This window comes from Puma concolor, chromosome C2 (genome assembly GCF_028749965.1).
Source record: "Puma concolor isolate L17-30 chromosome C2, mPumCon1.1.hap2, whole genome shotgun sequence".
Lineage (NCBI taxonomy): Eukaryota > Metazoa > Chordata > Mammalia > Carnivora > Felidae > Puma > Puma concolor.
In genome coordinates, this window is record NC_141675.1 from 65051319 (window position 1) to 65079192 (window position 27874).

General features: G+C 41.9%; 1 protein-coding gene across 2 annotated transcripts; it reads left to right on the forward strand.

The window, feature by feature from the left end:
• The first annotated feature begins 888 nt into the window (after positions 1-888).
• On the forward strand, positions 889-25868 carry TMEM212 (transmembrane protein 212). Of its 2 annotated transcripts, none has more exons than XM_086674724.1 (4): positions 889-1893; positions 11858-11917; positions 13085-13408; positions 24811-25868. In XM_086674724.1, the coding sequence occupies exons 1-4, from the start codon at positions 1735-1737 to the stop codon at positions 24823-24825; spliced, it is 558 nt and encodes a 185-aa protein (XP_086530850.1). In that variant the 5' UTR covers positions 889-1734; the 3' UTR covers positions 24826-25868. The 2 variants fall into 2 exon arrangements, with proteins under 2 accessions (XP_086530850.1, XP_086530849.1); XM_086674723.1 differs by lacking the exon at positions 24811-25868 and adding an exon at positions 23689-23832.
• Positions 25869-27874: the final 2006 nt, after the last annotated feature.

Here is a 27874-nt window from a genome sequence, read left to right on the forward strand (position 1 = left end):
AATCTGGGTTGCACTGTGGAATAGCTATAGAAGGCCAAAACATGGAAAGAAAAAGGCAGAGAATCAGAGAGAAGCTTCCCTCCTCACCATTCATGGAAGGATCCTTTAGGAGTTTTACCATATTGATCAGGAAGAGTCAAACCCAATGTCTGTAAGTTGATGCATAAAAGCAACAGTAATGACTGTGCCTCTGTCCCATGCTGAAAGAACCCCAAAGATGGACCGCCCAACGTAATAATAGGGAGATAACTAAGCTTCTTTGCTATACAGAGCTCGGTGCTGAGAATTTTACATGTATTGGCTCATTTACTTTTTTTAATCACCACTTGGCGAGATATACACTAATTTTATTCCCATGTGAAGAAAGACCCAGAAAGTTAAGTAAATTGCCCTTGCCCAAGGACACATACCTGGCAGATAATGGATCCTAACTCTGTCTCATACCAAAATCCATGTTCTAAACCACTGCATATCCATTCATAAAATTATTTTTCATCATCTCATTCAAAGGAAAGAGTATTCGTTGAAAAAAAAATAAAGGAAAGAGTATTAATATAGAACAGGAAAATTATTCAGCTATCTTCAGAAAACGGTCTGTATTTTCAGATTATTATCTTAGAAGAAACAAACGTGTCCTATTAGTCAAAAGCAAATACATACCACTTTCTCAAATACATGAGAAATTAAGAGATAAGCCTTTTACAATCGCTTCAATGTACATAAGCCCAACGTCTAATTATTGAATTGAATTATGATTCAAGAATGATTGGAGAGTAGGAGCCGTGGCGGCTGCGGTCATGGTGGTGGTTGTGAGGTGAGGCAGGCCGAGGGGGGGGCAGCCTGAGGAGGGGGAGCCCGAGGAGGGGAGGGCGGGGGCTGGTGGCAGCGGCGGGTGGACTCGCGATAAAAAAAAAATTAAGAAAAAAGAATGATTGGAGATTGGTATTTCATCCGACTAATAAGTTACTGCTCAAAGTGCATTTTACAACCGCATACACTTCCACCTTTGTCCTCTACTTGATAATTGAATTAATAATAAAACAACTAAAATGAAACTGGTTTCGAGAAAACAAGACAGAACTCCATGATGAAGCGTATGCCCCTTTGGGAATGAAACCGTGTCAAAAATCTTTATCAAAACTTCAAAAGTATGGTAATAGAACTGAACTTTGAACAATGGGGAGAGGTCTTGCGTTTGCTTGAAATCATTGAAATTAAATGTAATGAAAAGTGATCAGAGTGCTTATTTTTACTTTGTTTTGTGGGAAATTGTGCTGGGAATGTGGATCTATTGTGCACAAAGGATGTTGGCTTTATGCTGGAACTACCAGGCAGGTTGAGTTGAGAAACAATTAGCTCAGTCAGCAAGCCTTTGAATCTGATTAAGCCAGGAAGCGGGCCCTCCCCACGACAGGGCAGAATGAAGGGAATGGAGGCCGAAATCCAAAACAAGGAATGACTTCTCCCTCTCCCTCCCTCTCTCTCTCTCTCTTTTTCTCTTTCTCTCAGGAAACTAGTATTAGAATTAATTGTATCAAATTTATGTCAAGGATTACTTCATTACAATTCACTATCTTTGGTGAAACAAATGCAAGCTTGTTTCCAAGTAGATCAACAGTCCACATGCGTCATGGCTACTGTCTCCAAGAAACTTCTGTTTACTGAGGCCTGACATACCCTCATGTTTTGGTAACAAAATATCTTTGAGATCCAGGACCCAAGTCACAGAGGAAGATGCAGAGCCTATCCCAGGCTGCTGGCCGAATTCTCATTTCTCTGGGGACTCTCAGTGTATTCTCTGGAGTTATCGCTTTCTTCCCTGTCTTTTCTTACAAGCTTTGGTTCACAGGATGGAATGTCTGGATTGCTTGCCCCATCTGGAATGGAGCTTTGGTAGGAAAATATTTTATTACATATATTGAGAGAGTATAGAAAGAAGGGAGGGAAAGAAGAAAAAGAATGACGTGTCTTTTTGGGGGTGCTCCTGGGTGGCTCAGTCAGTTAGTTGAGTGTCCGACTCCGGCTCAGGTCATGATGTCATGGTTCACTAGTTCAAGAGCCCCACACGGGGTTCTGTGCTGACAGCTTGGAGCCTGGAACCTGCTTCAGATTCTGTGTCTCCCTCTCTCTCTGCCCCTCCCCCACTCATGCTCTGTCTTTCTCTCTCAAAAAATAGACATTAAAGGGGCACCTGGGTGGCTTGGTCGGTTAAGCGTCCGACTTCGGCTCAGGTCATGATCTCACGGTCCATGAGTTCAAGCCCCACATCAGGCTCTGTGCTGACCGCTCAGGGCCTGGAGCCTGTTTTGGATTCTGTGTCTCCCTCTCTCTCTGCCCCTCCCCTGTTCATGCTCTGTCTCTCTCTGTCTCAAAAATAAATAAATGTTAAAAAAAAAATTAAAAAAAATAGACATTAAAATAATTAATTAATTCATTTCAAAAAAAAAAAAAAGAATGACATGTCCTGTTTAAGTTTTGCAACAATACAAATTCTACAGAAAATTAGATGACTGTAGAACATATATTTCTATTAGTTGTCTCTTAAATGTACAATCTTTCTTAATATCAGTTTATCATATACACTATCACGTGTACTATAATGAAATGCTGTTCAAGAAATTCTTAAAAAGTTGTTTTAATCTTCTCACCTTGGTTTTCTGAGAAATTGGAATCTATCTTTTGAAATTTGAATTTTATTGTTTTAAGTGTTTTTTTTTTTGTTTTGTTTTGTTTTGTTTTTAATAATCTCTACCCTCAACGTGGGGCTCAAACTCACATCCCTGAGATCAAGAGTCACATGCTCTCATGACTGAACCAACCAGGTGCCACTAAAATCTAAATTTTAGAAAAAGAAATATGTAAACCATAAAAAATAATGTAAAAAAAGTGGAGAACCGAGTAAAACCATCTTCAGATGAATGCTTTCACTAGAAATACTCAGGTGTGTTGACATGATCCAAGGATTTGCAAGCCCCAAACCTTAGTTCTCCCACATCTTTCTTTGCACGCAACTGTTTGAACTGCAAATAATTCAAGAATTTAGGTGATGTACTTCACTAACTTCACAGTTCATTAGCAAGTGTGCATGTGCCAAATATAAGTAGGCACCAAGTAGCTGCTCCATGTCTATTTACTGAATGACTGTACAAAGGAAGGATTAGACCAGTACCCCAGCCCTCTGCGTCAGAGAAATGAACACACCTAGCCTTGTGAGTAGGTGTCTTCCATGGCGGTATGATTTCAGAGGAGTTACAGAGGCTTGCAACAAATCCTTCTCTCATTGTTTCCTGTGATGCATGACATTCACCATTGAAGACTAGACAATTAGACTTTAAAGCCTTTTGATCTGAAGGAGTTTTCTATTAAAATGTAGCCAGTCTTGGGAGAGGCAACACTTTAAATCTTAAAAAATCTAACTGTAACTAAGATATCACCTAAAAGCAAGACCCTATAAAATATCATTTTAATCTATTTATTAAGTAAATATGTATTGATAACCTACTACATGCTTGAGTTAACAATGGGGGAGAAAAAAAAAAAAAAAAACAAGGTCTCAATTTTTAAAAACTCCATCTAGTGGGACTTAATGATGGTGAGTAGATGGGAGAAAGCCAAATGGTGCGAGTGTGGGACTGAACAAGGAAACACTTTGATGATGTTTTCCTTTTTTCTTTTCTCTTCCTAATTTTTTAAATGTTCATTTATGTATTTTGAGAAAGAGAGAGCAAGTGGGGGGAGGGGCAGAGAGGGAGGGTGAGAGAGAATCCCAAGCAGGCTTTGCACCCTTAGCACAGAGCCTGATTGCAGGGCTCAAGCCCATGAACAGTGAGATCATGACCTGAGCCAAAATTAAGAGCCAGACGCTTAACCGACTGAGCCACCCAGGCATCCCCTCTTTTCTTTTTTAATACATTCTTTTACATCTACCTCCCAGTCTTGCCGGTCTGCTCTTTTCCCCCATCTCCTACCTGAAACCATACGTTCATTCAAAGAAGCAGTTATTAAACATTTACCAGAATGCAAAAATGACAGTGACATTTATTCAAGCAGCTTCCACACTTTTTGTTGATGACCCAGAGTAAGAAAAACATTTTACATCCAGCACCTAGAATGTACATAGTTGCATGTATATAGTTCTCTCTAGATAAGTAGTTAGATTTTGATACATATATAGAAATAGAACAAACAGCTTCAAAAAAAAAAAACAATATTTTACCTTCTGTGTAAAATGAATTGATATTTTCTATTCTATTAATTTTTTTTAATTCTGACTACAGAACTGACCCAGTGTTTAATAAAACCATAATTATAGTCCAACTCTGTATTCCTTTCTTGTAATTCTTTGCCTATCCCTGCAGCCTATCATAGAACATTCAGCAGACACTGAGAGTTGATTAGGATCACAAATTATTGAATATAGATTTGCTCTATGCCAATATCTGTTTTATCAATTACTCCCAGAGAAATGACAAGGTCTGTCTCCAGCATACAGCTAGTTGGTGGCTATTTGATTTTGAGACCAATGGCATAGGGAATTGGAATCCGAAAGGTAGGATTTGGGGAGACGGAGCCTATGTTCAAGTCCTGATTCTGACATTCTTGGTATATGGTCAAGAGCAGGACCCTCACTCAGCCAGTTATGCACTGCTTTACCTATAACATGAGGAATTTTGTAGGTAAAGAGAGTCCATGCAGAGCTGTCTAACCCTAAGATGCTCAGTGAGAATGACCAAATTTGAACAAAGACTGTGTAATAAAGAGCTTCCCCAGTTTTGAAGTTCTACACACATGCTAGTTAATACATGCCTTTCGTCTGTGCTGTGAGTGAGGAAAATTTCTACCCTCCAGGTGCTGGGAGGGTACCCTTCACATGGGGAATTCATTTCCTGATTTCAGGGGCACAGAGGAATGTTCTGGCACCAGTTGCTTAAGTAACTTTAATTCAAAGTAATCAATACACCAAAGTGGCGTATTTGGGGGCTGCCTGCCCTGAATCCCATCCGTGCCCAATATCTGTCCAAACGCTTTGATCCTAACCTCTTGCTGCCTGCTCACTTGCCCATTCCATTCCCTGCCGAGTGGCTGAATTCCCCATCCTGTTAGCTTTGGGACCTCATCTCCTACCACTCTTCCCTTAGCTTATTCCATTCCCTTAGTCATCACACTGGCTCCTTGTTGTTTTCAAATATTCCAAGGTGTGTTTTTGCCTCAGGGCCTTTGCACTATCTGTTCTCTGCCTGGAGCTTCCTCCCACACAAGGTTTATTCTCTAACTTCCTTTTAATTCTTTGAAGAAATATCACTTTCTCATTGATGCCTTCCTTCATTACCCTCATTTCCCTATTTAAAATTGTAAATCTCGGGGCGCCTGGGTGGTGCAGTCGGTTGAGCGTCCGACTTCAGCCAGGTCACGATCTCGTGGTCCGTGAGTTTGAGCCCCGCGTCGGGCTCTGGGCTGATGGCTCAGAGCCTGGAGCCTGTTTCCGATTCTGTGTCTCCCTCTCTCTCTGCCCCTCCCCCGTTCATGCTCTGTCTCTCTCTGTCCCAAAAATAAATAAAAACGTTGGAAAAAAAAATTAAAAAAAATAAAATAAAATTGTAAATCTCAGGGTGCCTGGGTGGTTCAGTCAGTTAAGCATCAGACCCTTGATTTTGGCTCAGGTCATGATCTTATGGTTCTTGAGATCTAGACCGGCATTGGGCCCTGCCCTTGACATCGCAGAACCTGCTTGGGATTCTTTCTCTCCCTCTCTCTCTCTCTGCCCCTCCCCTGCTTGCTTTTTCACTCTATCTCCCTCAAAATAAATAAATAAAACTTTAAAAATAAATAAATAAATAAAATAAAACTGTAAGTCTCTCCCACAACTGGCATCCCCAGTCTCTCATTCCCCACTCTATCCTTTTCCCGATGGTCCTTATCACCATCTAATATACTACATAATGTACTTATTTATTGTTTGTTAATACCCCTCCCAACAAAATGTATATTGTACAACGGTGGGGATTTTTTTTTTTTCTATTTTGTTTACTGCTGTGCCTCCAGCACTTGGAACAGAATGAGTCACATACTAGGTGTTCCATAAATACTGTTTGATAAATATGGTTGAATAAGGGAATGAGTCCGTGCTCAGGTGGTACAAAATGCATCATATCATTGAACTCTCATTAGGTTGCAAGGACTAAAAGTCAAGCCAGTATTCACACTAAAGCAGGACAAAATCGTCATGAAAAGGAAAGCAATAAGAGTGCTCACTCTTTCAGTAATGTCTAAGTTTGGAACAATGTGATTTTTTTTTTCTTTTTCTAGCGAGTTTCCTAGTGAAGCACAGCTCTGTCTGATCGGGGTCAACTACAAAAGGTCTCTGACTCGTGCCACAACTTTCCTTCCTTCCCACTTCTCAATGTGCCTGAAGAGTGAATCTTCCTTTGGTGGAAAGACAATGTGTGCATTTCAATCCTATTGACATTTCCTTTTGCAAATGACTCCATATCCCTTCGGAGACTTAGAAAAGATAGATTTTTACAAGCGGAACAGAACTTTGCATTTGTTCAGTGCCTTCATTTGAGACTTTCTGAATTCTTCAAAGTATCGGTCCTCAGAACTCTCCTCACTCTACTCTGATAGCCACAAGATAAGCAGTTTTCCTAGGATTTCTGAACTAGGTTATTTAAAGGCCATCAGCTGCCAGAAAGTATGCAGCAAGATCACAGTGCCTGATGGACTGGGCTCTACTTGAATCCTGGAAAACGTGGCTTGGCACCCTCCAGTGACTTAGTTAATGGCAAGCAACAGTGCTGTATCCGGAAGCCTACCTGGAGACAGGAACTTGGGGAAAGGTGGGCAAGATGTCCCGTGCAGGTCCCAGTTTCCTCCTCTGTCAGAGAAGGGACTTGATTGTACCATCATCACTCAAACCTCTTATAGCTTCAGTGGTCCTGACATTTCCAAACACCTGATGGCCAATTTCCACTTAGATATCCTAAACTTCTGTAAGCCCGGCTTGTTCCCCCAAAACCATCTCACCACCAAAAGCAGTGATTTCTTCTCCAGACTTTCCTGGCTTTGAACTAGATTTCAAACCCTAGAGTGACTTTTGATTTCAACCCTTCCCTCCAAACTAGTGCTTCTTAAACTGAAATGTACATATGAATCACCTGGGGATCTTGTTAAAATGTACACTCCGATTTAGGAAATCTGGGGTGAGGCCGGGCGCCTGGGTGGCTCAGTCGGCTCAGGTCATGTTAGAGGGTTCGAGCCCCATTTTGGGTTCTGCGCTGTGCTTGGAATTCTCTCTCTCTCCCTCTCTGCCCCTCCCCTGCTCGTGCTCCCTCTCTCTCTCTCTCTGTCTCTCTCTCTCTCTGTCTCTCTCTCTCAAAATAAATAAACATTTTTTAAATTTTATTTACAAAATCTGGGTGAGGCCTGAGACTCTGCCTGTCTCACAAGTTTCCAAGTGATGTCGATGGTGCTGGTCCTAAGACCACTCTGTGCCCTAAACCAACCCACCCTCAGCCTCACTCCTACCCCACCGTATCCAGTCAGTTGCTAGCTAACTTTTATTTTTCCCGTGAGGCATATCTTTATCCATTCTTTCCTCTCATGCTCACTGGGCACCACCTCCCCCTCAACTCCTTACCACTTCCCACCCCCACCCAGGTTTCCATGCCTACATGACTTTGATAGCCAAACTGTGGGAACCCATTCATTAATGAATCATAAAATCCATCTATTGCATAGCTAGCAGCATTTATAAAAGAATAGAATAGAATAGAATAGAATAGAATAGAATAGAATAGAACAGAAATGGGGCACCTGGGTGGCTCAGGTGGGTTGGTTAAGTGTCCAACTTTCGCTCAGGTCATGATCTCGCAGTCTGTGAGTTCGAGCCCCGTGTCGGGCTCTGTGCTGACAACTCAGAGCCTGGAGCCTGCTTCGGATTCTGTGTCTCCCTCTCTCTCTGCCCCTACCCTGCTCATGCTCTCTTTCTCTTACTCTCAAAAATGAATAAATGTTTAAAAAAAATTTTTTTTGAAGACCCAATTCTGACAGAGACGCCTAGGCCTCACCTCATTCCTACCCAGCACACACTTGAGCACAGGCTTGTCTTTCTAGACCTCTGCTGTGTCAGTCAAGCTCCTCCTTCAAAAACCTTCAGTGTTGCTTCATTGTCCAAACGAAGCTGAGATATGTTAGCCTGAATTTTGAGGCCCTTCTCAACCTAGCCTCATGTGGCTTTCAAGCCTGATTTCCTACTCTTTTCTACCAGGAACCAGAGCTCCTGCCCCTCTGGGCCCCTGTCTCACTGTTTCCCAAGGCTGGCTGCCACCTTCCCACCTTTACACACATTTCTCCCACTGCCCAGACTGCCCTTCCCTCTGCCATCTCCTGCTGAAATCACACCCATCCCTCAAACCTGCTTCGGGTCCCGTTTCCCCCATGCTGCTTTCTTCCACGATCGTTCCCCCTGGAAGCGGTATCTTGTCACTGGGCCCTTCTCACACGGAGTGTACTCACTCTTCCTGCCTCATTTTGTGGACTTCTTACACGCACATTACTTTCACATCTGGACTGCAAATTCCAATGAAAGTTGGAGCCACTGTGTGTATGATTATTACTTGGTGAGCTTGCTTGTCCTATTTATCCTCTCTGTTTCATCTTCTAAAAAGTAGGAGATGGGGCGCCTGGGTGGCGCAGTCGGTTGAGCGTCCAACTTCAGCCAGGTCACGATCTCGTGGTCTGGGAGTTCGAGCCCCGCGTCAGGCTGTGGGCTGATGGCTCGGAGCCTGGAGCCTGTTTCTGATTCTGTGTCTCCCTCTCTCTCTGCCCCTCCCCCGTTCATGCTCTGTCTCTCTCTGTCCCAAAAATAAATAAACGTTGAAAAAAAAATTTTTTTTTTAAATAAAAAATAAAAACTAGGAGAAGATCAGGGCACCTGGGTGGCTCAGTCGGTTAAGCTTCCAGCTCTTGGTTTGAGCTCAGGCCGTGGTCTCAGGTGGTGGTGAGATCAAGCCCCATGTCAGGCTCCATGCTGAGTGTGGAACCTGCTTCGGATTCTCTCTCTCTCCTTCTGCCCCTCTCTCCCGCTCATGCGCACTCCCTCTCTCTTTAAAATAATAAATAAATAAATAAATAAATAAATAAATAAATAAATAAACAAACTTTTTAAAGTCGGAGAAGATCTCCATCATTATAAGGATTAAATGAGTTATCACATGTAAAATGTTTAGTGTAGTGCCTGGCATACATACAGTAAGGGCTCAGTAAATGTTAATTTATGCTATTATGCCATCTGCAGAGTGCCTATCACATCCCTTGTTGGCAGTAGACTCACAACAGATGTTTATAAGTGAATAAATTAGCCCATATTAAAATGATTCCTCTAGGGGCACCTGGATGGCTCAGTCGGTTAAGCATCTGACTCTTGATTCCAGCTCAGGTCCTGGCCTTGTGGTTCGTGAGTTCGAGCTCCATGTCAGGCTCTGTGCTGTCAGGCTCTCTCTCCCTCCCTCTCTCTCTCAAAATAAATAAATAAAGTGATCCCTCTAAAAGTTTCTATTACTGTTGTGATGCCTCCCCACTTCCTTCAATTCATCTGCTTCTGGGAACCTTTAGTCCTTTACGTCCTTTACAGGGGGCAATTTAAAGATCCTGTGGGAGGGCCCACAATTATCATCCGACCAGAGTGTTAGTTGCTACCGTTGCAAACCCCAAGCAATCTCTCTGGAACTGCCTGTGGAGCAGAAAGCTAGCCTGCTAAGAAGAGTAGAGAGAGAGCAGAGTGCAGGACTGGGCCTTCTCTCCGGGCTCCTATCTCCCCAGGCACCTCCTCTGGGTCCTTTCTGAAACCTGACTGCCCTGTTGTGCCCAGCTCTTGCCTCTCAGACACCGCCTCTCACATTTCCTTTTCCCATTTGACTTCTCTCCCCTACCCTCAAAACTCTTCCTTTTTCTTTCTTCCCTCTTCCCTGTCTAAATACAAGAGTTTAAAAAAGAAAAGAAAGCAAGAAAACAGGAGGCTATGACTCAGGGGACACCCGCCCTCTGTCTCGCAGGCATGCTGGACAGGGGCACCAGGGAAGATGGGTGTGCTCGCCCCTGAGCCACCTCCGTCCACAGGGTGGGTTTCCCAAGTTACTGAATGGCATTCATACACCAGCCTACTCCATGAAAGATCTTTTCAAAGTTTTGTGTAAACAAAGCAAAATTCAAGCTGGCAGCTACAACCAAAATATCAGGCGACTGCAATTCGGCTGCATTTTTCAACTTTTGAAAGGAAAGAAACGGTTCATGCCAAAGTGGTTAAGGCAACCTGGAATCTAAGCGTCTAATAATGTCAGCTCTCTCCTTGGAGTTATACCAGGAGAGGAGTGTCCCCTTTGCTTTTCTCTTGTTTGCCCCTGTGTTTCTCGCCCGTAGAGGAGTAACGTGCCCATTGGATGCCTTTGCCTCTGAAAGCGTAGACTGGCCCCCGGCTCAGCATCAATGTTCAATTGCTCTTAATAATTCTGTTTTGTTGTGCTATTTATGCTGGCTCAACCTCCACAGGGTCCCTTGGAAACTTTCCTCTTGAGAATCAAGCCAACCTCTTTCGACTACAGATGGTTCTGTTTTTATCCACGGGAGTTTTATGGTGTGGCAATGCCACGTCCGGAATTTCAGCCTGAGCCACACGAGAAGTGTTGTGTGAACGTACATGTGCACACTTCTCCCCCACCTCTCTCAAATTCTCCAAGTCGGGCGTTCAAGATAAAATATGCCAGGAAAATGAAAAGCTGGATCTAAAAAAAAAAAAAAAAAAAAAACCAGGCTGGACACAGAAGCTACAAAAGCAGCATATCACAAAACCATATTGGTAGAAGCTCTGATTTCCACCCCCTTAAATTTGTTGATACTATATATACAGTCATGTTTATTTCTCTGTCAAAAACCTAATTCGTAACTGCTTTTACTCCTGCCCTCATTCTATATCTGGTTTCAGGCACGTCTCTTCCTGGTTGTCTCTCTCAACCTCAAAACATTCCCTGACCAGGAACAAATGATTTATGGGTCAGGAATAAGCAGTTTCCAGGCTCAGTGACCACAAAAGGTCTCCTTCACCAGACCCGGAGCTGAATCAAAGATGAGCCCAGAATTCTTTTTTCTTTTTCATTATATATTGCCCTGACACCATTCCCTCCTTTGTTGAACTATTTTCATTCTGCACTTTGGGTCTTTTTCCCTCAACGGAGGCTATTAAAAAAAACAAAACAAAACAAAACTTTTGAAAAGCTGAACACCAGTGCACCCAGAACAATTAATGTCCCACCATGCATTCACTCTAATTATAATCTTTGTTACTTGAGAAACGGAGATCACATATTTGCATCCCACCAGTAGGCTGAGGCTCCTGAATCTCAAAAGAAAAGCAAAGAGTAAAAGATAATGCTGTTGCTGGGCAAGTTTTCAGGGTTCTGTGACACATTTCCTTTCCGGTTCCTCCCATTTGTAATTTTAGCAATTTGTGGGAAAGATGAATGATAGACAATTAATCAAAATAAAACATATGGCAAGGGTTATAAAGCCAAGCTTTTATTGCAGTGACACCTTACAGTAGGGGAGGTTATAATTGCAATGGCAAAGGCAACACAGAAAATAAAAAAAAAAAAAAAATGAGCTTGTATGAATCATGTCTTTATGACACTGATGGCTTTTTTCTTCATTGTCATCCCAGATGAGGAAGAGATCAGAGCCATAAATCCATTTAGCCATTTGCTGTTCTTTCTAGTTCATAATAAAGTTGTCAAACCGTGAGACAGATTGAACTCTTTCCAGAGGTACATTCTATCATGGATATTATTTTTCCATTTTCCTTTCACAGGCCATCATGACCGGTATACTTCTGCTGGTGGCTCACAAAGAGTGGACCAAGAGATACCTGGTAAATATATAGACCTTGAGTAGGATGGTTGAATAGGTTGGAAGGTCAAACCTCTACCAGTTCAGGATGGAACATAGAGAATGTGATTTCCAATTACAATTGAGTTCCTTCTGATTGATGCCTTACTATGACGGATTTCAGTAATAAACTGGCTTTAAATGAATATTTTTTATTTTTATTTTAGAGAGAGAGAGAGCATGAGTGGGAGAGAGGGAGGGAGAGAGAGAGTCTCAAACAGGCTCCACTCTCAGCTTGGACAGAGCCCGATGCAGGGTTTGATCCCACAACCCTGGGATCATGACCTGAACTGAAATCAAGAGTCAGACGCTCAACCAACTGCCACCCAAGTGCCCCTTAAATGAATAATTTATATCTGATTTCTTCTCCAAACACTTTCTACAAGTTCCTGCGATTATTGTAAATATTTAAGTATTCCAATTTGGAGAGGACAGAACCAATGTTATGCTCCCAAATTTCATTCTGAATAAATGGATCTATAGGCTCCTCTGTTTTTAATAATGTATGTTTAAGTCTCAACTCCTCAGCTTGGGATGTCCTTCCGCTGTCTCTGTTACTTCTCCCCCCCCCCCCAAAAAAGGATGGGAAGTCTATGATATATTGCACTTCAATAGTAGGGAGCCAAGTAATCCCAGGATATAGAAAGACTACTTTGTTCTGATCATAGATCTTCCCATGGCTCAAATAAGTGTGAGTCACCTGGGAATCTGGTTAAAATGTAAATTCTGATACAGTAGATCTGGGGGAGGTATGAGATTCTACATTTCTAACAAACTTCCAGGGATGTCAGTGCTACTGGACCACGGACCATGCCCTGACTAGCAAGGTCCTAGGATAAGGCAGGGATTCTGGTATTCATCTTTTTCCCACCGTAAGCTGGCTCTTAACACATGATAGAAGATAAATAAACACATGTTTGTTGAATGGAATTCAATTAGTTTTTGGCTCAGTTGGCTGATATGTTATTCTCCCAGAGTGTAGATTCAAGAAGAGAATAAAAGGGCCTAAAGAGAAAATTGTAACCCATTTCTCCTTCACTTCCCAGTAAAAGAGATTAATATCCAACAACGCTTTCTTTCTCCACATCGCTGAGAAGCTTTTGAAGAATCTAGTTTCCAAAGTAACAATTTATTTTTGTTTTATTTTCAGTGGGAAGCTAGTTTCACCTTTGTGATTCTAAGCATTATGGGATGTCCACTTCATTTTGCGATAGCCTTGGAATCTGCTCTCCTTGGTCCATATTGCTTCTACTCGCTTTCAGGGATTGCGGGGACCGGTTACCTCGGTTATGCAGTTGCCTTCCCTTTTCCATATGCAAAATTCCCATCAGCTTGTGTGGACCCACCACACTATGAAGCGTACCACCTGACGCTTCAAGCCTTCGACCTGTGCCTGAGCTTCGCCATGTTCTGTGTGTCCCTGACAGTATTCATCAAGCTTTCTGCAGGACTTATCTGGAATAGACACATACATGTAAGTTTTCAGAAAGGGGGAACCAGTTTTTTCCATCCTGAATGCTAAAATGGAAAGTCTGCCATGTTAGTACCTGATCTGTCTCTCTTACTTATCACTGTATCTTTTATAATCAGACTTTTCCCACTATTTCTACTTCTACTCCAGCAAAGAGGCTGATATACACCAACAACAAATTTACCTTTCTAACTTTTTCTAAGATGGCTAATAAGAATATTAATAATATTTGGGGCATCTGGGTGGTTCAGTCGGTTGGGCGTCCGGCTTTGGCTCAGGTCATGGTGTCACGGTTCGTGGGCTCAAGCCCTGTGTCGGGCTTTGTGCTGACAGCTCAGAGCCTGGAGCCTGCTTCAGATTCTGTGTTTCCCTCTCTCTCTGCCCATCGCCAGCTCACATTGTCTCTCTCTCTCTCTCTCTCTCTCTCTCCCTATCTCTCTCAAAAATAAACATTAAAAAATTTTTTGAAGAATATTAACAATATGATAGTAATAGAAGTATGAACTGAATGTTTACTATGTTTCAGTGTACTTCCCATTTCACACATAGTAGACTATAGCTAAAAAATGATGTAATTTGAGGGCTCCTGAGTGGCTCCGTCGGTTATACTCCCAACTTCGGCTCAGGTCATGATCTCACGGCTTGTCTGTATGAGCCCCACGTCAAGCTCTATGCTGACAGCTTAGAGCCTGCTTCAGATTCTGTGTCTCCCTCTCTTTCTGCCCCTCCCCTGCTCATGATTTATTCCTGTATCTCAAAAACAAACAAATATTAAAGAAATAAAAAGAATTATGTAATTTGCCCAACATCACACAGCCACTGAGCAGGAGGACCAGATTCAGAACCCAGAGCTATTTTTCTTAACAGTTCAGATTTATCCTGGGCTTCTCGTCACCCACATTGTATCCTCTCTCCTTCGCTAGACATCAAGATGCATAATTCTGGCCTCCAGGAGGGTTAGAGCAGGATCAACTGGGAGAACAGTACAAGTGATTTCTGATTCCAAATTCCTACATCTGATATGGGTCACTCCATTGTGGGTTGAACAGCCTCCTCCTGGAAAGAGGTATTTCCCACTGCAAACTCTTATACTGGCTTGATGATTCAAGTTAGTTTTATATTAAGGTCAGGTGAATTTGAGTTATGTTAGCCATTTTTTTTCCCGGTTTGATCATATCAGCACAGATCAGCAAAGCTGGAAGACAAGAACTTGGCACTCTCAATACCTTTTGTGGTCAGTCTTGTCCTTTCAACTTCTACATAAGTCTGCAAAGGAAATCCTGTACATTCTTAGGAACAGAGTTGATTTTGCAAGGAGGCCCACTGAGAGTTGAGGCTAGTAGACCAAAATGACCTCCCCTGCTGTACTGCCAGTGCATCTAGAAGTTTAGTATTTGAAATTTCTCCCTTGTGGGGACTATCCCAACTTTCTAGAGCCCTTTTGTTAAAAAGAACATAAACCCAGGAGAACTACACATTAAAGTGTTAGCGACCCATAACTCCTTGGCATCAGACATCTGGCTGCCGTCTTTGGGCATGACACCTAAAGTTTAACAATGGATGGAGGTCAGCGAGAAAACTATGAAAAATTATGTCCAGAGCTTGGTAAGCCAGCCTCATGGAAACCCAATAGTGAAGCCACCTGAAGTTCCTGGAAAGAGAAAAAATTCATTGAGAACAAAGCAAAGTTCTCTAAGTTTAGAATTTTGCCTTTGCCCATCTTGCTCAAAACAAGTGATTTCTAAATTAAGTGTGTAATTTCTAAATTGGATGCAAGATCCAACACAACTACAACATGTTGCTCAATGTGGATCAATAACATCAAAATCACCCAGGGTTCTTATTAAATCAGATTTCTGGCTTTCATCCCGGCCCACTCTTGTGGCAGAAACTCAGGGGTTGGAGGCAGGGAATATGCATTTTTAGCACATGCCCCCAAGAGATTCTGCTAAAAATTCTCTTCCTAGCACAGGATTCTCTTAGTGTCACTTCTGGACAGAATCTCAGTTTTCCCATGTGCATAAAATGCAGCACGAGTTTGGGTGAAAGCTCTCGATAAATTTAACAAGCAGCAAATCTTTGGTGAGCGTTTTTGGATGATTTGACACCACTTAATCCATGGTGGTGGCATATCATGTTTCATTAGCAAGGATGAGTGGCTGACATAATGGGATATGAGGTTCTGTATTAATAAATACACCACCGCCTCCCCGAGCCCACAAGGAGCATGTGCAGCTTGAGCAAACCTTTGTTACCATGTTACCATGTAGAGATCTCAGTGATACTAGGCACAGTTTCCAGCAGTGAAATAATGTATTGTTTGTCAAAATTCTAGAAAACATATAACCTTCTCAGAAGAAATGGCAGATCACTGGTCAGGATATAGAATTCTACATGGTGATTCTGCATTTAATGAGCCTCCAGAGAGTTTTGATGTTAGGTTCCCTATGTGCTGGAAGAGACAAATCATATTTTTAAAATTTTATTAAAAATTATAAATTTATTAAAAGCTATATAAATACTGTAAAATATGCTGCTGATTTACTCTTCTTTCATAAATGTATCAACGTAAATATGCATATGTAAATACAGGAATATTTATGCATGTAAATGTATGTAAATATCAGGAAAATCAAAAGCTGTGAAAATTTGTAAGAAAGAAGAAAGTGATAGTTTAAAGGAAGATTTGGGGGAAATTGTATTGTGTTAGAGAATAAAATCCTTTTTTTTCATGTATGTAATAGTCAATCTCATGATAGAAAATATTCACTTCTAAGAGTTTTTCTGTAAGTCTGAAAACATGTTTTCAGAAATTTATCAAACAGTCCCTTAGGAATCACCATATTCATCATTTCTCTCTTCCCTGTGCCTTTTCACTTTAGGAGAATTGAAGTCACCTTGCATCCCAGGCAACTCAAACTATTATAACAAGATACCATAGACTTGGTGGCTTAACCAACACACATTTATTTCTCATGGTGTAGGAGACTGGAAGCCCAAGGTCAGATTTCCAGTAAGGTCGATCTTCACTGAGGCCTCTTTTCCTGGCTTGTGGATGTCACCTCACTGTCCTCCCTGGGCCCTGCTCCTGGACAGAGAACTCTGTCCTCTTCTTATGAGGACACTAATCCCTTCATGGGGGTCCCATCCTCATGACCTCATTTAAATTTAATTTTCTCCCGAATGACTCACGTCTATATACCATCGCAGTGGGAAGTAGGGCTTTAACATAGTGATTTGGGAGGAAGACGCTAACAGTAGATAGCATCTGGTTGAGGGTCACACAGTGTTGGTGTGTGTGCGTATGCAGTCAGTTGGTCCCCAACTAAAACCACAGTGAGAAATGCTTGAAAGAGGCATAAAAGGTTTTGCTTTATGATGATTTTGATAAAAGCATTATATGAGTGCTACAGACTGAATGTTTGTGTCTCTGAAAAATTCATGTTGAAGCCCTAACCCCCCTCCCCCCTCCCTCCCCCCCCTCACCCCCTGCACTGTGCTGGTATTAGGAGGCGGGGCCTTTGGGAGATAATTAAGTTTAGTAAGATCAGGAAGGTAGAGCTCCCATGATGGGATTAACTTCATGATGCCCTTATAAGAAGGTGAAGAGGCCAGAGTCCTCTCTCTCTCCACCACATAAGGATACAGCAAGAAGGTGGCCATCTGCCAAATAGGAAGAGGGTTCTCACCAGATGCTGAATCTGCTGACACCTTGATCTTGGTCTTCCAGCCTCTAGAACGGTGAGAAATGTTTGTTGTTTAAGCCACCCAGCCTATGGTAGTCTGTTACAGCGGCCCAAGCTAAGACCACAAGCCCTTCCAAATTTTCCAGGGCCTCATGGGAGGAGCTGGAGCTGGAAAAGGAGTAAGTCCCCGCTTCTGTGGCTACATGAAACACCATGAAGTGACCCTGTGGGCTTAGGACTCAGTGCAGGGGACAAAGGAGCACCGCATAAGATTAAGTTGAGACACTAAAACGCAAAACAACCATAGCCGAAATTGTCTACATTCTTGGTCCAGTAAGTAATAAAGTGATGGGAAAGGAAAGAATTGGGACGCCAGACGTGCTGCAGCTGTCCCCTGCAGCTACTCCGCCCCTCCCCCACGGAATGGAATGGCTCCCTGTGTTTTCCTTTCATTATTCATTGTTATGTTTGGGGTTTTGTTTTTTTGTTTTTTTTTAATGAAAGGGGAAAGAAAATATTTTCCCCCTTGACATGTGATACAATGGTTTTATTTTTTTTTTTCTCAATGAATTGAGAAATATTTGCTTCCCATAAAAGATGTAGGTAAGCCCTCGAAACAGTGAAAAAACATATGAGGACAGAATATTTATCAGTGGAGGACCATCTTCCTCCAAACACAAGACAAATCTGCAGAAATATATTGGCTTCAAATCTTCTAGCGGATGTACCCTGCATCATCAGCAATAGCAATGTGTTTTGCCATAAATTCATCCATGACTCTCATCCTAAAGGTCCGAGACCTCATGTTGGGCTACACCAAGGTCTTTCTGGTGCTTCTGGGAACTAAATCCCCTTGGGGAAATCCAAGTAAAACCTCAAGTAGGACCACACAGCAGTCAGAATGCACTGTATTTCTTCCTCACGAGTTCCTTTATGTGGTCTCCTCAACTTGGTCAATAGAAAAATCAGAATCTAGAAAAATAATTGCAATCCAGGGCATTAGCATTCCCTTGATCTCATTATGTTCTCTGGAATAATAATGCTGGTGAGTAGTAACAGAGTGATTGTAGGTGTATTTACTGGGCAGTGACTACTTGTCAGGGGCTTTACCTCCTTTCTTCCTCACAACACTGCAAAACTCATTCCCCCCCTTTCACAGATGAGGGCATTGAGCCTGCCATTTGGAGTCAGGATTCGTTCCTGGTCTCAAAGGGTCTGGAGGCCAGGCTCCACCCTGCTGAGCCACACCTTTTGGAGAGTGTATTCAGTTTTACAGACTCCGAGTGGCTTTGCATAGGCATGCATTTTGTGGACAGTCTTTCTTATGTTTCTCACAGACAAAAATTAACTCACATATCAGAAATGGAAGCTATTTTTTCCAGGATATTTTCATTTCATTTAATCAGCAAGACGATGCCAAGGGTGATAGCAACTTGCTAAGAGAGGAAATGAGAGGGAAGTGTCTATTGTGATGTATTAAAATAAGCTTGATATTTTGTCAAAGCAGAAGAAATAGATGAGGCAGTAACCTGAAAACTGCCTTTTGTCAATTTTTATTTTATAATCATTGTGAGTATCAACATATTTTCCTTTTGACAGTCAGTTTAATCTTTTAATATAAAATATCCTACTAGGGTTTTTTTTTTCCTTGTTCCTTACTTTTAATCTAAAATATTATTATGGGGACACTGGGGTGGCTCAGTAGTTAAGTACCTGACTTCTGCTCCAGTCAAGATCTCACAATTCGTGGGTTCAAGCCCCGCGTCAGGCTCTGTGCTGACAGCTCAGAGCCTGGAGCCTGCTTCAGATACTGTGTCTCCCACTCTCTCTGCCCCTCCCCTGATCATGCTCTGTCTCCTCTCTCTCTCTCTCTCCCTCTCTCTCACTCTCTCAAAGATACATAAACATTAAAAAAAAATTTTTAACGGGGGCGCCTGGGTGGCGCAGTCGGTTAAGCGTCCGACTTCAGCCAGGTCACGATCTCGCGGTCCGTGAGTTCGAGCCCCGCGTCAGGCTCTGGGCTGATGGCTCAGAGCCTGGAGCCTGTTTCCGATTCTGTGTCTCCCTCTCTCTCTGACCCTCCCCCGTTCATGCTCTGTCTCTCTCTGTCCCAAAAAAAATAAATAAACATTGAAAAAAAAAAATTAAAAAAAAAAATTTTTAATGTTATTATTATGAATATATTTTTCAACAAACTTTAAATGCTGTATTTAAAACAAATAAGATATATATTTAAACCACAGAAGAAAGTTTTGCTTTCTAAAAGAGCAGAAACTTGAGCAGAAGTCAGAAACCTCCATTCTCTATAATCATATGGTGCCAATATGTGAGCACAAAGCCATTTAGGGAGGTAACAATGTTGGCTGGACACTTTGCATTGTATTAATTAACGAAGAGAATATGCAGTGGCTGTTACTGGGCACCTGAGTTCATTCCCCCAGGAAAGAAGAGAGAGACCCACGAGCAAAGTAATAGGGTGACACACAATCAAGGCTATGAGGATTGAGGAATGACACAACGTCACTTCCCTCCCAAACAGGCCCTACCAGCCAGCAGGGACAGTGGGTAAGGCAGCAGTTCACCCCTGCACACATCAGTAGTTGTGGACTTGAGCTTCCTCATCTCTAACACCACAGGGCTTGGCCAGCCACGTCCAAAGACCTTTCCAGATCGGTCTTGGTCTGTGATTTTCAAATAAAACTTTATTCCATTGGGGAAGATTAACACTCAGAAGGGAGGACTGTCAGCAACCAGGGGTGGCTCTTCACCTGTCCTAAGCCATGTTGATGTGTCGCTGGGGTACCCCACATAGCCCTTACCCTGCTAGCTCCAGAAGGAATATACACCAGGGACACCTGGGTGGCTCAGTCAGTTAAGTGTCCAACCTCGACTCAGGTCATGATCTCACAGTTCGTGGGTTCGAGCCCTGCATTGGGCTCTGTGCTGACAGCTTGGAGCCTGGAGCCTGCCTCAGACTCTGTGTCTCCCTCTCTTTCTGCCCCTACCCTGCTCTCTCTCTCCCTCTCTCAAGAATAAAATAAACATTAATTTTTTTTAAAAAAAAAAAAGAAGGAATATGCACTAGCAATGTTATCCAGTCAAGATGGATATGAGAGTTGTCACAGATTTATATATCGCTTTAACCACTTTGGGAAAACAACTTTCTTTGCTCAGTATTCGGTCTGTCATATCAAACCAACCAGAATTATCTTGTTGGTTGTCTTTTTTTATGATTCAGGTAAAAGTAATATATCGTGTTACATTAATTTTAGGTGTATGATATAATGTTTCAGCAATACTATGTATTTTCTCAGTGCTCATCAAGATAAGTATACTCTTTGTGCACTTGATCCCCTGTATTTATTTCACCCATTCCCCTACCCACCTTCCCCCTGGCAAGCCACCAGGCAGCCACCAGTTTGTTCTTGTGTTTAAAAGTCTGTTTTTCCATTTGTCCCTTTTTTAAATTTGTTTGTTCATTTTGTTTCTTAAACCCAACATAGGAGTGAAATTGTATGGTATGCGACTTTCTCTAATTGACCTATTTCACTCGGCATTATACCCTCTAGATCAATCTGTGTAGTTGCAGAACTTAACCATTGTTTTACCAAATAAGTAAGGAGTTTTAAACTCCAGTTTATGTGCAAAAAGGTTGTTCCAAATGTTTTTCTTCTCTTATTTCATATAACTAACCTAGTGTCATGGATAAGAAAGAAAGCTGCTAGTTAAAGCAATAGAATTGATAAGCACTGGATGGTAATTAGTACCTATCTGACAAGAGGAGTATCTTGTGTTCACTAGTATATGACTTCCCTCCTATCACGTGTTGAAGAATCTGATTCCAAAGCCCTAAATACAACACTCATTATTTATACTTGCCCCTCAACATTTAGTGAACGTATATTATTTGCCATATACCATGCTAAAAGCTGAAGGGTAGAGACAGAAGGATAAGCAAGACATATTCTGGTCCCCCATTGACTTACAGGGACTGAGGGGAAATGTCACCTGCACCAGAAGGACCAGGAGCCCACATGAGGAATAATGAGATTTGAATTAGGTAGTGTTAGTGGATATGGAGAAGAGGTGAAATATTTGAAAGATATTTAGAAGGTAGGATCAACAGAACTTATTATCAGTTAGCATGAGGAATAAGGGAAGAGCTCAGGAAGATGCAAAGGGGTTTCTTTTTTTTTTTTTTTTAATTTTTCTTTAATGTTTATTTTTCTTTTTGAAAGAGAGAGAAAGAGAAAGCGTGAGCAGGGGAGAAGTGGAGAGAGAAGGAGACACAGAATCTGAAGCAGGCTCCGGGCTCTGAGCTGTGAGCATAGAGCCCAATGAGGGGCTCAAACTCACAAACCATGAGATCATGACCTGAACCAAAGTCAGATACTTAGACTGAGTATCTGAGCCACCCAGTCACCCCATGGGATTTCTTGACCATGAGAGACAAGACAGAGTCCTTGGATTTAATGTGTGAGTCCTACTTTTATCACTTAGGGTTTCATAGCCCATCATTAATAAAAAGCCATTTTAAGAACCTAATAGAAGGCATCAAAAGGACTTCTTCCTGGGGTTCAACCCAATGAGGTACTGAAGCTTGCCACTGGACACTCCATGGCTTTCGTTGGTTACATACCAGATCCAAATGATGCCTTGCTTTGAGTTCATAATAAACCTAGTGCTGAAGAGCACGGGCTATAAGAACAGTTTCAATCTAGGCCATATTTAACAACTTATCTCTTCATTTCTTCTACTGACACTCTTATGGCAAAGGCTGCCAATGAGCAACCTGTACATAGCCAAGCCCAGTGGAGTCTTTTCAATCCACATTTTCCTTGACCTCTTCACAACCTTTGAAACTATTGACCACTTTCTCCATGAAATCCTCTCCCCTCTGACTTCCATGGACCATTTGCTTTGGTTTTCTTCCTTTCTCCTTGGTTTTTCCTTTTCAATCTATCTGATGGCTCCATTGCTCTGCTGAATCCTTAAAGGCTAGTGGCTTCAGTTATCACCTTTGGGCTGATACCTTACACATCCATGTCTATAGCCCAGTTCCTTCTCCTCCTCTAATGAGTTCCACATCTGACTATTCTCTGGACACTCTCCTGGGGGTCTCACAGACACATCAAACTCAAGATGTTTATAATGGTGCTGATCATCTCCTTGTCCCCAACACCTGCTCTTCTTCCTATAAATCCAGCTCAGTTGCCAGCAGTCCTGGTGACACTCAGGACAAGCCTGAGACTTGGAATCATCCTTGACTCCTCCCACCTGAGCTGATCACCATATCCTGGCAGCTACACCCCTTATTCACTGTGTCCCCCTTTCTCTGTACTGATCAAATGGCCCTGGCCCAGCCCTCCATCTTCTCTCACTCAGACATCTTTGCTTCCAATCTTGTCTTTCTTGAGAAGTATCCTCCACACAGGCTCTAGACTGAACCTTCTGAAGTTCCAATGTGCTCTTGTTACTTTCCTGCTTTACATCCTTCCGTGACTCCCCTTCACACTCAAGATACAGCCACGCTCCTCTATGTGACATTCATGTGTGTGTAGCTCCTTTCCAAGAATATGTGTTCCTTGAGAATGGAGACTGACTAAAGTGAGCTAAATGGTGGGACTGGGAGTATGAGACTCAGAAGACAGGAGAGTAGCAGGTGGCAATACCAGATGCCACGTTTACGTATTCCTAGCCGGAGCTAAAATCTTACCTCACTCTATGTCAGGAATATTTCAAATTTAAAAGCAATTCACACAACATGCAGGAATTTACTGTGGTCATGGACTCCAAAACCGAGCTCCAGGAAGGAATACAGAGGAAAAGTAGATATGAACTTCCATACCAAGGAAAAGTGCCTTATTGAAGAATTGCTTTCAGCATTATTTATGGTATGTGGAGATCCTGAGAAGTCATGTACTTTTGAAGTCAGACAGTTTGAGGTATAATTGTTTCCTCTGTCACCTACCATCTGATGAGCCTTGAGCAAATCAATATTGAACCTCTTTGAGCCCTAGAGATAACACCTACCCCACATGTTGCAAAGTGAAATGGTATAAATTACTACAAAGACCCTTACACGGACTTGGCCCTTGATAGTTGCTCAAGAAATGTTTGCTTTCTTCCTCTTACTTCTAATCAAATTTAAATTCTTGGCTCTCATTCAAAGATTTTAGAAAGAACCCTTTAACCTTCTGTTAATTTTCAAAATGCCCCAAGCCAATCCAAACCAGACAAAACAAATAACAAATGACCAAAAAAGATATTCAACAGAGAGATTCCTCACTTCCTTAGACAGTCCCTGCCCACAAAAGTAATGGTTCTTCTGAACTGTTTTATGCTTATGCCAGATATTTTATTACACATATATTTCTTTTTTATATCTTTCTGCCATCCCCCTTCACCAATATCACCAATATTGTTCTCTCTGGTGATTCCTTTTAAATCCTTAAGTGGTACCATGGTGCTGTTACTTGAGTCATCCTTCATTGGGTTCCTGTGACATAAAAAAGGCTAAATTAAATGTCAGAAGTGACACTCTATTTTCTTTGATAAATTGTAGAAATAAACACTACTTTATTTTTTTTCTTCTAGGGTCAAAAGAATGGACAATAAATTTGAAGCAGTGTTCCTCTTAAATTTGTTATATTTGTGGCCATTATTTTGAAATACAAAATAATTTTCATCTTCAAACAGTTTTTTCTGTGTTCTTATGAAATAAAAGTTGAGATAATTGTACATTTATGCCTTTTAGATTATTAACCTTGTTTTTTTCTGATTACATATTATGATTTTTAAAATGGAAATTGTATCATCATTGTCATAAAAATTTTTAAATCTGAAATACAAATTTGCAGTGAATGAATGTTTTCTTTAAATTCCTTTTGTCCCTGTTTAGTGTTTCATTAAACTATAATTCTATCTTACCTAAATTAAGCAACCATTTTGCTCAGCATTTCTTCATTGCCATTACCAAAGCAACTGCAGATCTTCAAACACAATTAAAACATAGAATAGTAGCCATAATGAGAAGGGTCTCCTGCAAGGGGAGAATGAGCCTCCCTCCTCGCTTCTCTATAAGTTGTCTATGGCACTCATGACAGTTTAATAGTCAGAAGGGACCATAGCTGGGGCGCCTTGGTGGCTCAATCTATTAAGCATCAACTCTTGATTTTGGGTCAGGTCATGATCTCACGGCTCATGAGTTCAAGCCCCGCATCGGGCTCTGTGCTGACAGTGTGGAGCCTGTTTGGGATTTTTCTCTCTCTCCCTCTCTCTCTGGCCCTCCCCCACTTGTACTCTCTGTCTCTCAAAATAAATTAATTAATTAAAAAAAATAAAATAAAATAAGAAGGGACCATAGCTGTCCTTTTGGCCAAGTTTTCACAAATGTCCCAAGGTCTAAATGCCCCTGACAGCTCAACCATTCCCAAGAGGCAACCCCATTCAGCAGTTGAGTGGCTCTCAATTGAGAAGACACAGCTTATTTGGGTGGCTGTAAGAGGTCTTGGGGCACCTGGCTGACTCAGTCAGTAGAGCATGCAACTCTGGATCCTGGGGTTGTGAGTTCGAGCCCCACACTGGGTATAGAGATTAGTCAACAATAAAATCATTTTTAAAAAATGTAAGAGGTCTCTTTTAATCTGGCCAAAGATTTGCTTCTTATATTCTCTATGTCATATATTCTTACATGTCTCTATGTCTCTATGCCCACAGGTCTTAATAATATAGCACAGTGGTTCTCAAATGTGATTCCTATGCCAGCAACAGCATCATCACTGGGAACTTGTATGAACTGAAAATTTGGGAGCTGGGTCCCAACAGTCTGCGTTGGGAAACCCTCCTCCAGGTGATTCTGATGCATGCTGAAGTTTGAGAAGCACCTGTGGAGCGTAATGGAAAGCAGGCAGGACTTCAGAATGAAAAACACCAGGATTCAGATCCTAGCCCTCTGGTCAGTTTAGGTAGGTAATGGGCTCGGTTCCTCCCTGGTCAAATGGAACTGATGAGGAGAGCTGATTCCTAGGCTTGTTGAGAGAATTCAGTGACACTATCTAGGTAAACCACATAGCAGAAAATCAAACACAAGAACAAAAACAGTGTCTAGTGTTGTTGATTCATTCAACACATTTATTAGATGCCTTTGAATATCAGTGTCTACGGAGTCCATTCATTTGAGAATGCACAAGTACAGAATGAAAATTTTAGACGTAATATTAAAAAATTTTTTAATGTTTATTTATTTTTGAGAGAGAGCCAGAGCATGAGTGGGAGAAGGGCGGAAAGAGAGGGAGACACAGAATCCGAAGCAGGCTCCAGGCTCTGAGCTGTCAGCACAGAGTCTGATGTGGGGCTCGAACCCGCCGACCACAAGATCATGACCTTACCTGAATAGACATAACATTTTAGACATATCATGGAAAAATATGATATTTAGAGAAGCTAAACAACATGTTCCAGAAGACACAACTGAATTGCTAGTGTCTGGAAGTCCTCTAGGTACCACTCAGACCTCAGCTCTGCAATCAACACATGTTCCTCTGTCACCTAAGAAGCTATAAGACGTCTAGCTCTGGGCCTGGGACTTATCAGTATAGAGGCTGAATTAATTTTAATATTATTTGAACATTTTGAGCCAGGACTGAGTGCCCTGGCTATTTATTTATTTACTTCCATTCTACTTTCTTATTTGCATCCCTCTCTGTTTTGAAAGGGTTTAAGGTGACTTTTGGGCATTTTATCAAGAATCAAAGTTTCAGCTGCTATGGCACCAACCGTGGGGCCAGTGAGGTCCAGTGATTGCTTCCTGGAACTTTGGTGCTCAGCAAAATCAGCACAGTTCTGAAGATCCCAAACTGATACACAAGTGAAAGAGTCTAATACCAAGTGCTTTAGGCTGACTGGAATCCCATGTAGAACGTGTTAAAAATTATATTCAGTTCTCAAGAAATATGTGGGGGGTATTTCTTGCCCTTGCTTTCACAAAGAAATGAGCAGACATTTTACTATGCCCTTGCCTGGGAGAACTAAATTTTTGGTTCATGCTTACCATCACATGCCAAAAAAAGTCTGCTTTACAGGCCTTCCGGAAGGAATAAGGCACCTTTACTTTAAAACAGCCTGTTTCCAGTTTTGTGTGGCTGATAATATTACTGGACTAGTGACAGAGGCCAAGGCAAGAAAATAGGCTGGGTTACTTATAACTCTTTGAATGTGGACACATCAGCTTGTGGGAAGGAAACTATTTAAAATGGGGCTTAGGGAAAGGGGGAAAAAAATCCCCTTTCCCCATATGAGATTCTTCCACAGTGTTGTCATGCAATCTTGAAAACCTCCATAGAACAGTGGATCACTCTCATTGGATATATGCAAATTATCTGAGACCCAGTGGTTTCCTGCCAGGCAAAAACTTATAATAACAGAGCAAGAATGCAATCTGAGCCCTTGCTCTCTGCAATCCCTGAAAGAACAGAGTCGTTCTTGACAGGGCAATTTCAGCCCTTGACATTCCAGGAAATAGCTTAATAATGTCATTTAGGCTGGGGTTGTAACCAATCCTAAGACATGGAGACACAAATGCCATATGTAAGATTTAAAATATCGGTTCAGGGACCATTATTCATTTTCACAGAGAGTTTAACAACAAAACACCGCCACAACAAAAACTAAGCCATGCATCCTAATTAAATTTAGCATTGTCCCCACTAATTAAACCCAATATGAGGAAACGGAAGGGTTCCCGTCCAGAAATTTCAGACACATCCTGAAGACTATTTCTTTTCCGTTGACTTTCCTAGGTACTAGGACCATGTCATGTCCAGGATGTGGTAACCAAACAAAACTGTTTTTTGATCATTAATGTATGTGCAGAAGTGAACCCCATCTTGGGGCCTCACAGGCCTTTATGAGACACGCTGGCCTTTACATTTCAATGTGTTTCATTTTCTCTGGGTGCTGTACAGCTGAAAAAGGTTACAAGACTCAGGTTAAAAGTCAGGAAGTAGATCAGGGCCCCATACTATGACATCACTTTCTTGCAATGCAATGATGCAATGACATTTCCTGCAGGAAAATGATTAGAGTTGACAGGCAGCCTCAGTTCCCTGCAGTGGAAGGTGTCGGGCCTCCCTCACTCCAGCTCCTGCCTCCCTCCCTCCTGTCCCTTGTCTGGGGCTTCTCAAGGCCAGAGAGAGAGAGAGAGAGAGAGAGAGAGAGAGATCCAAGCCACTTCCATTTTGTGAAAATCCTGATATATTTAAAATGAAGGTGTGCTAGAATTTAGCTACACAACTTGTGGAATATATTAATTGTTAAAGCAATTGACACTTTTAAACAAAATATATATACTTTTGCCATTTGCAAAACAGTTTCTAGATCTATTATTAAAGGTGACATAGGGGCACCTGGGTGGCTCAGGTAGTTGAGCGTCTGACTTCTGATCTCAGTCAGGTCATGATCTCAGGGTCATGGAATTGAGGCCCACATCAGGCTCTGCACTGAGTGTGGAACCTGCTTGAGATTCTCTCTCTTTCTCTCTCTCTCTCTCTCCCCTCTGTTCCTCTGTCCCGCTCTCTCTCTCTCTCTCTCTCTCTCAAATTAAAAATTTAAAACAAAATTTTTTTAAGTGACATATAGGCAGAGCCACAAGGGATTCTTGTACATGCTGGCCAAAGGGAAGAGCAGGGATTAAAATTGACTCACTCTCTGATCGTCAACCCATGCTTGCTGGAGCGGTATGAGATCTTTTTCTGATTTACACAAATGTCTCCCCACTCGCAAT

Bases quoted from the DNA above. Each gene is read 5' to 3' on its own strand.
- TMEM212 (XM_086674723.1), top strand. From the start codon at position 1,735: ATGCAGAGCCTATCCCAGGCTGCTGGCCGAATTCTCATTTCTCTGGGG. The intron at 1,894-11,857 runs GTAGGAAAATAT...TTCCTTTCACAG, and splicing joins CCATCTGGAATGGAGCTTTG to GCCATCATGACCGGTATACT. The intron at 13,409-23,688 runs GTAAGTTTTCAG...TTTTTCTTCTAG, and splicing joins TCTGGAATAGACACATACAT to GGTCAAAAGAATGGACAATA.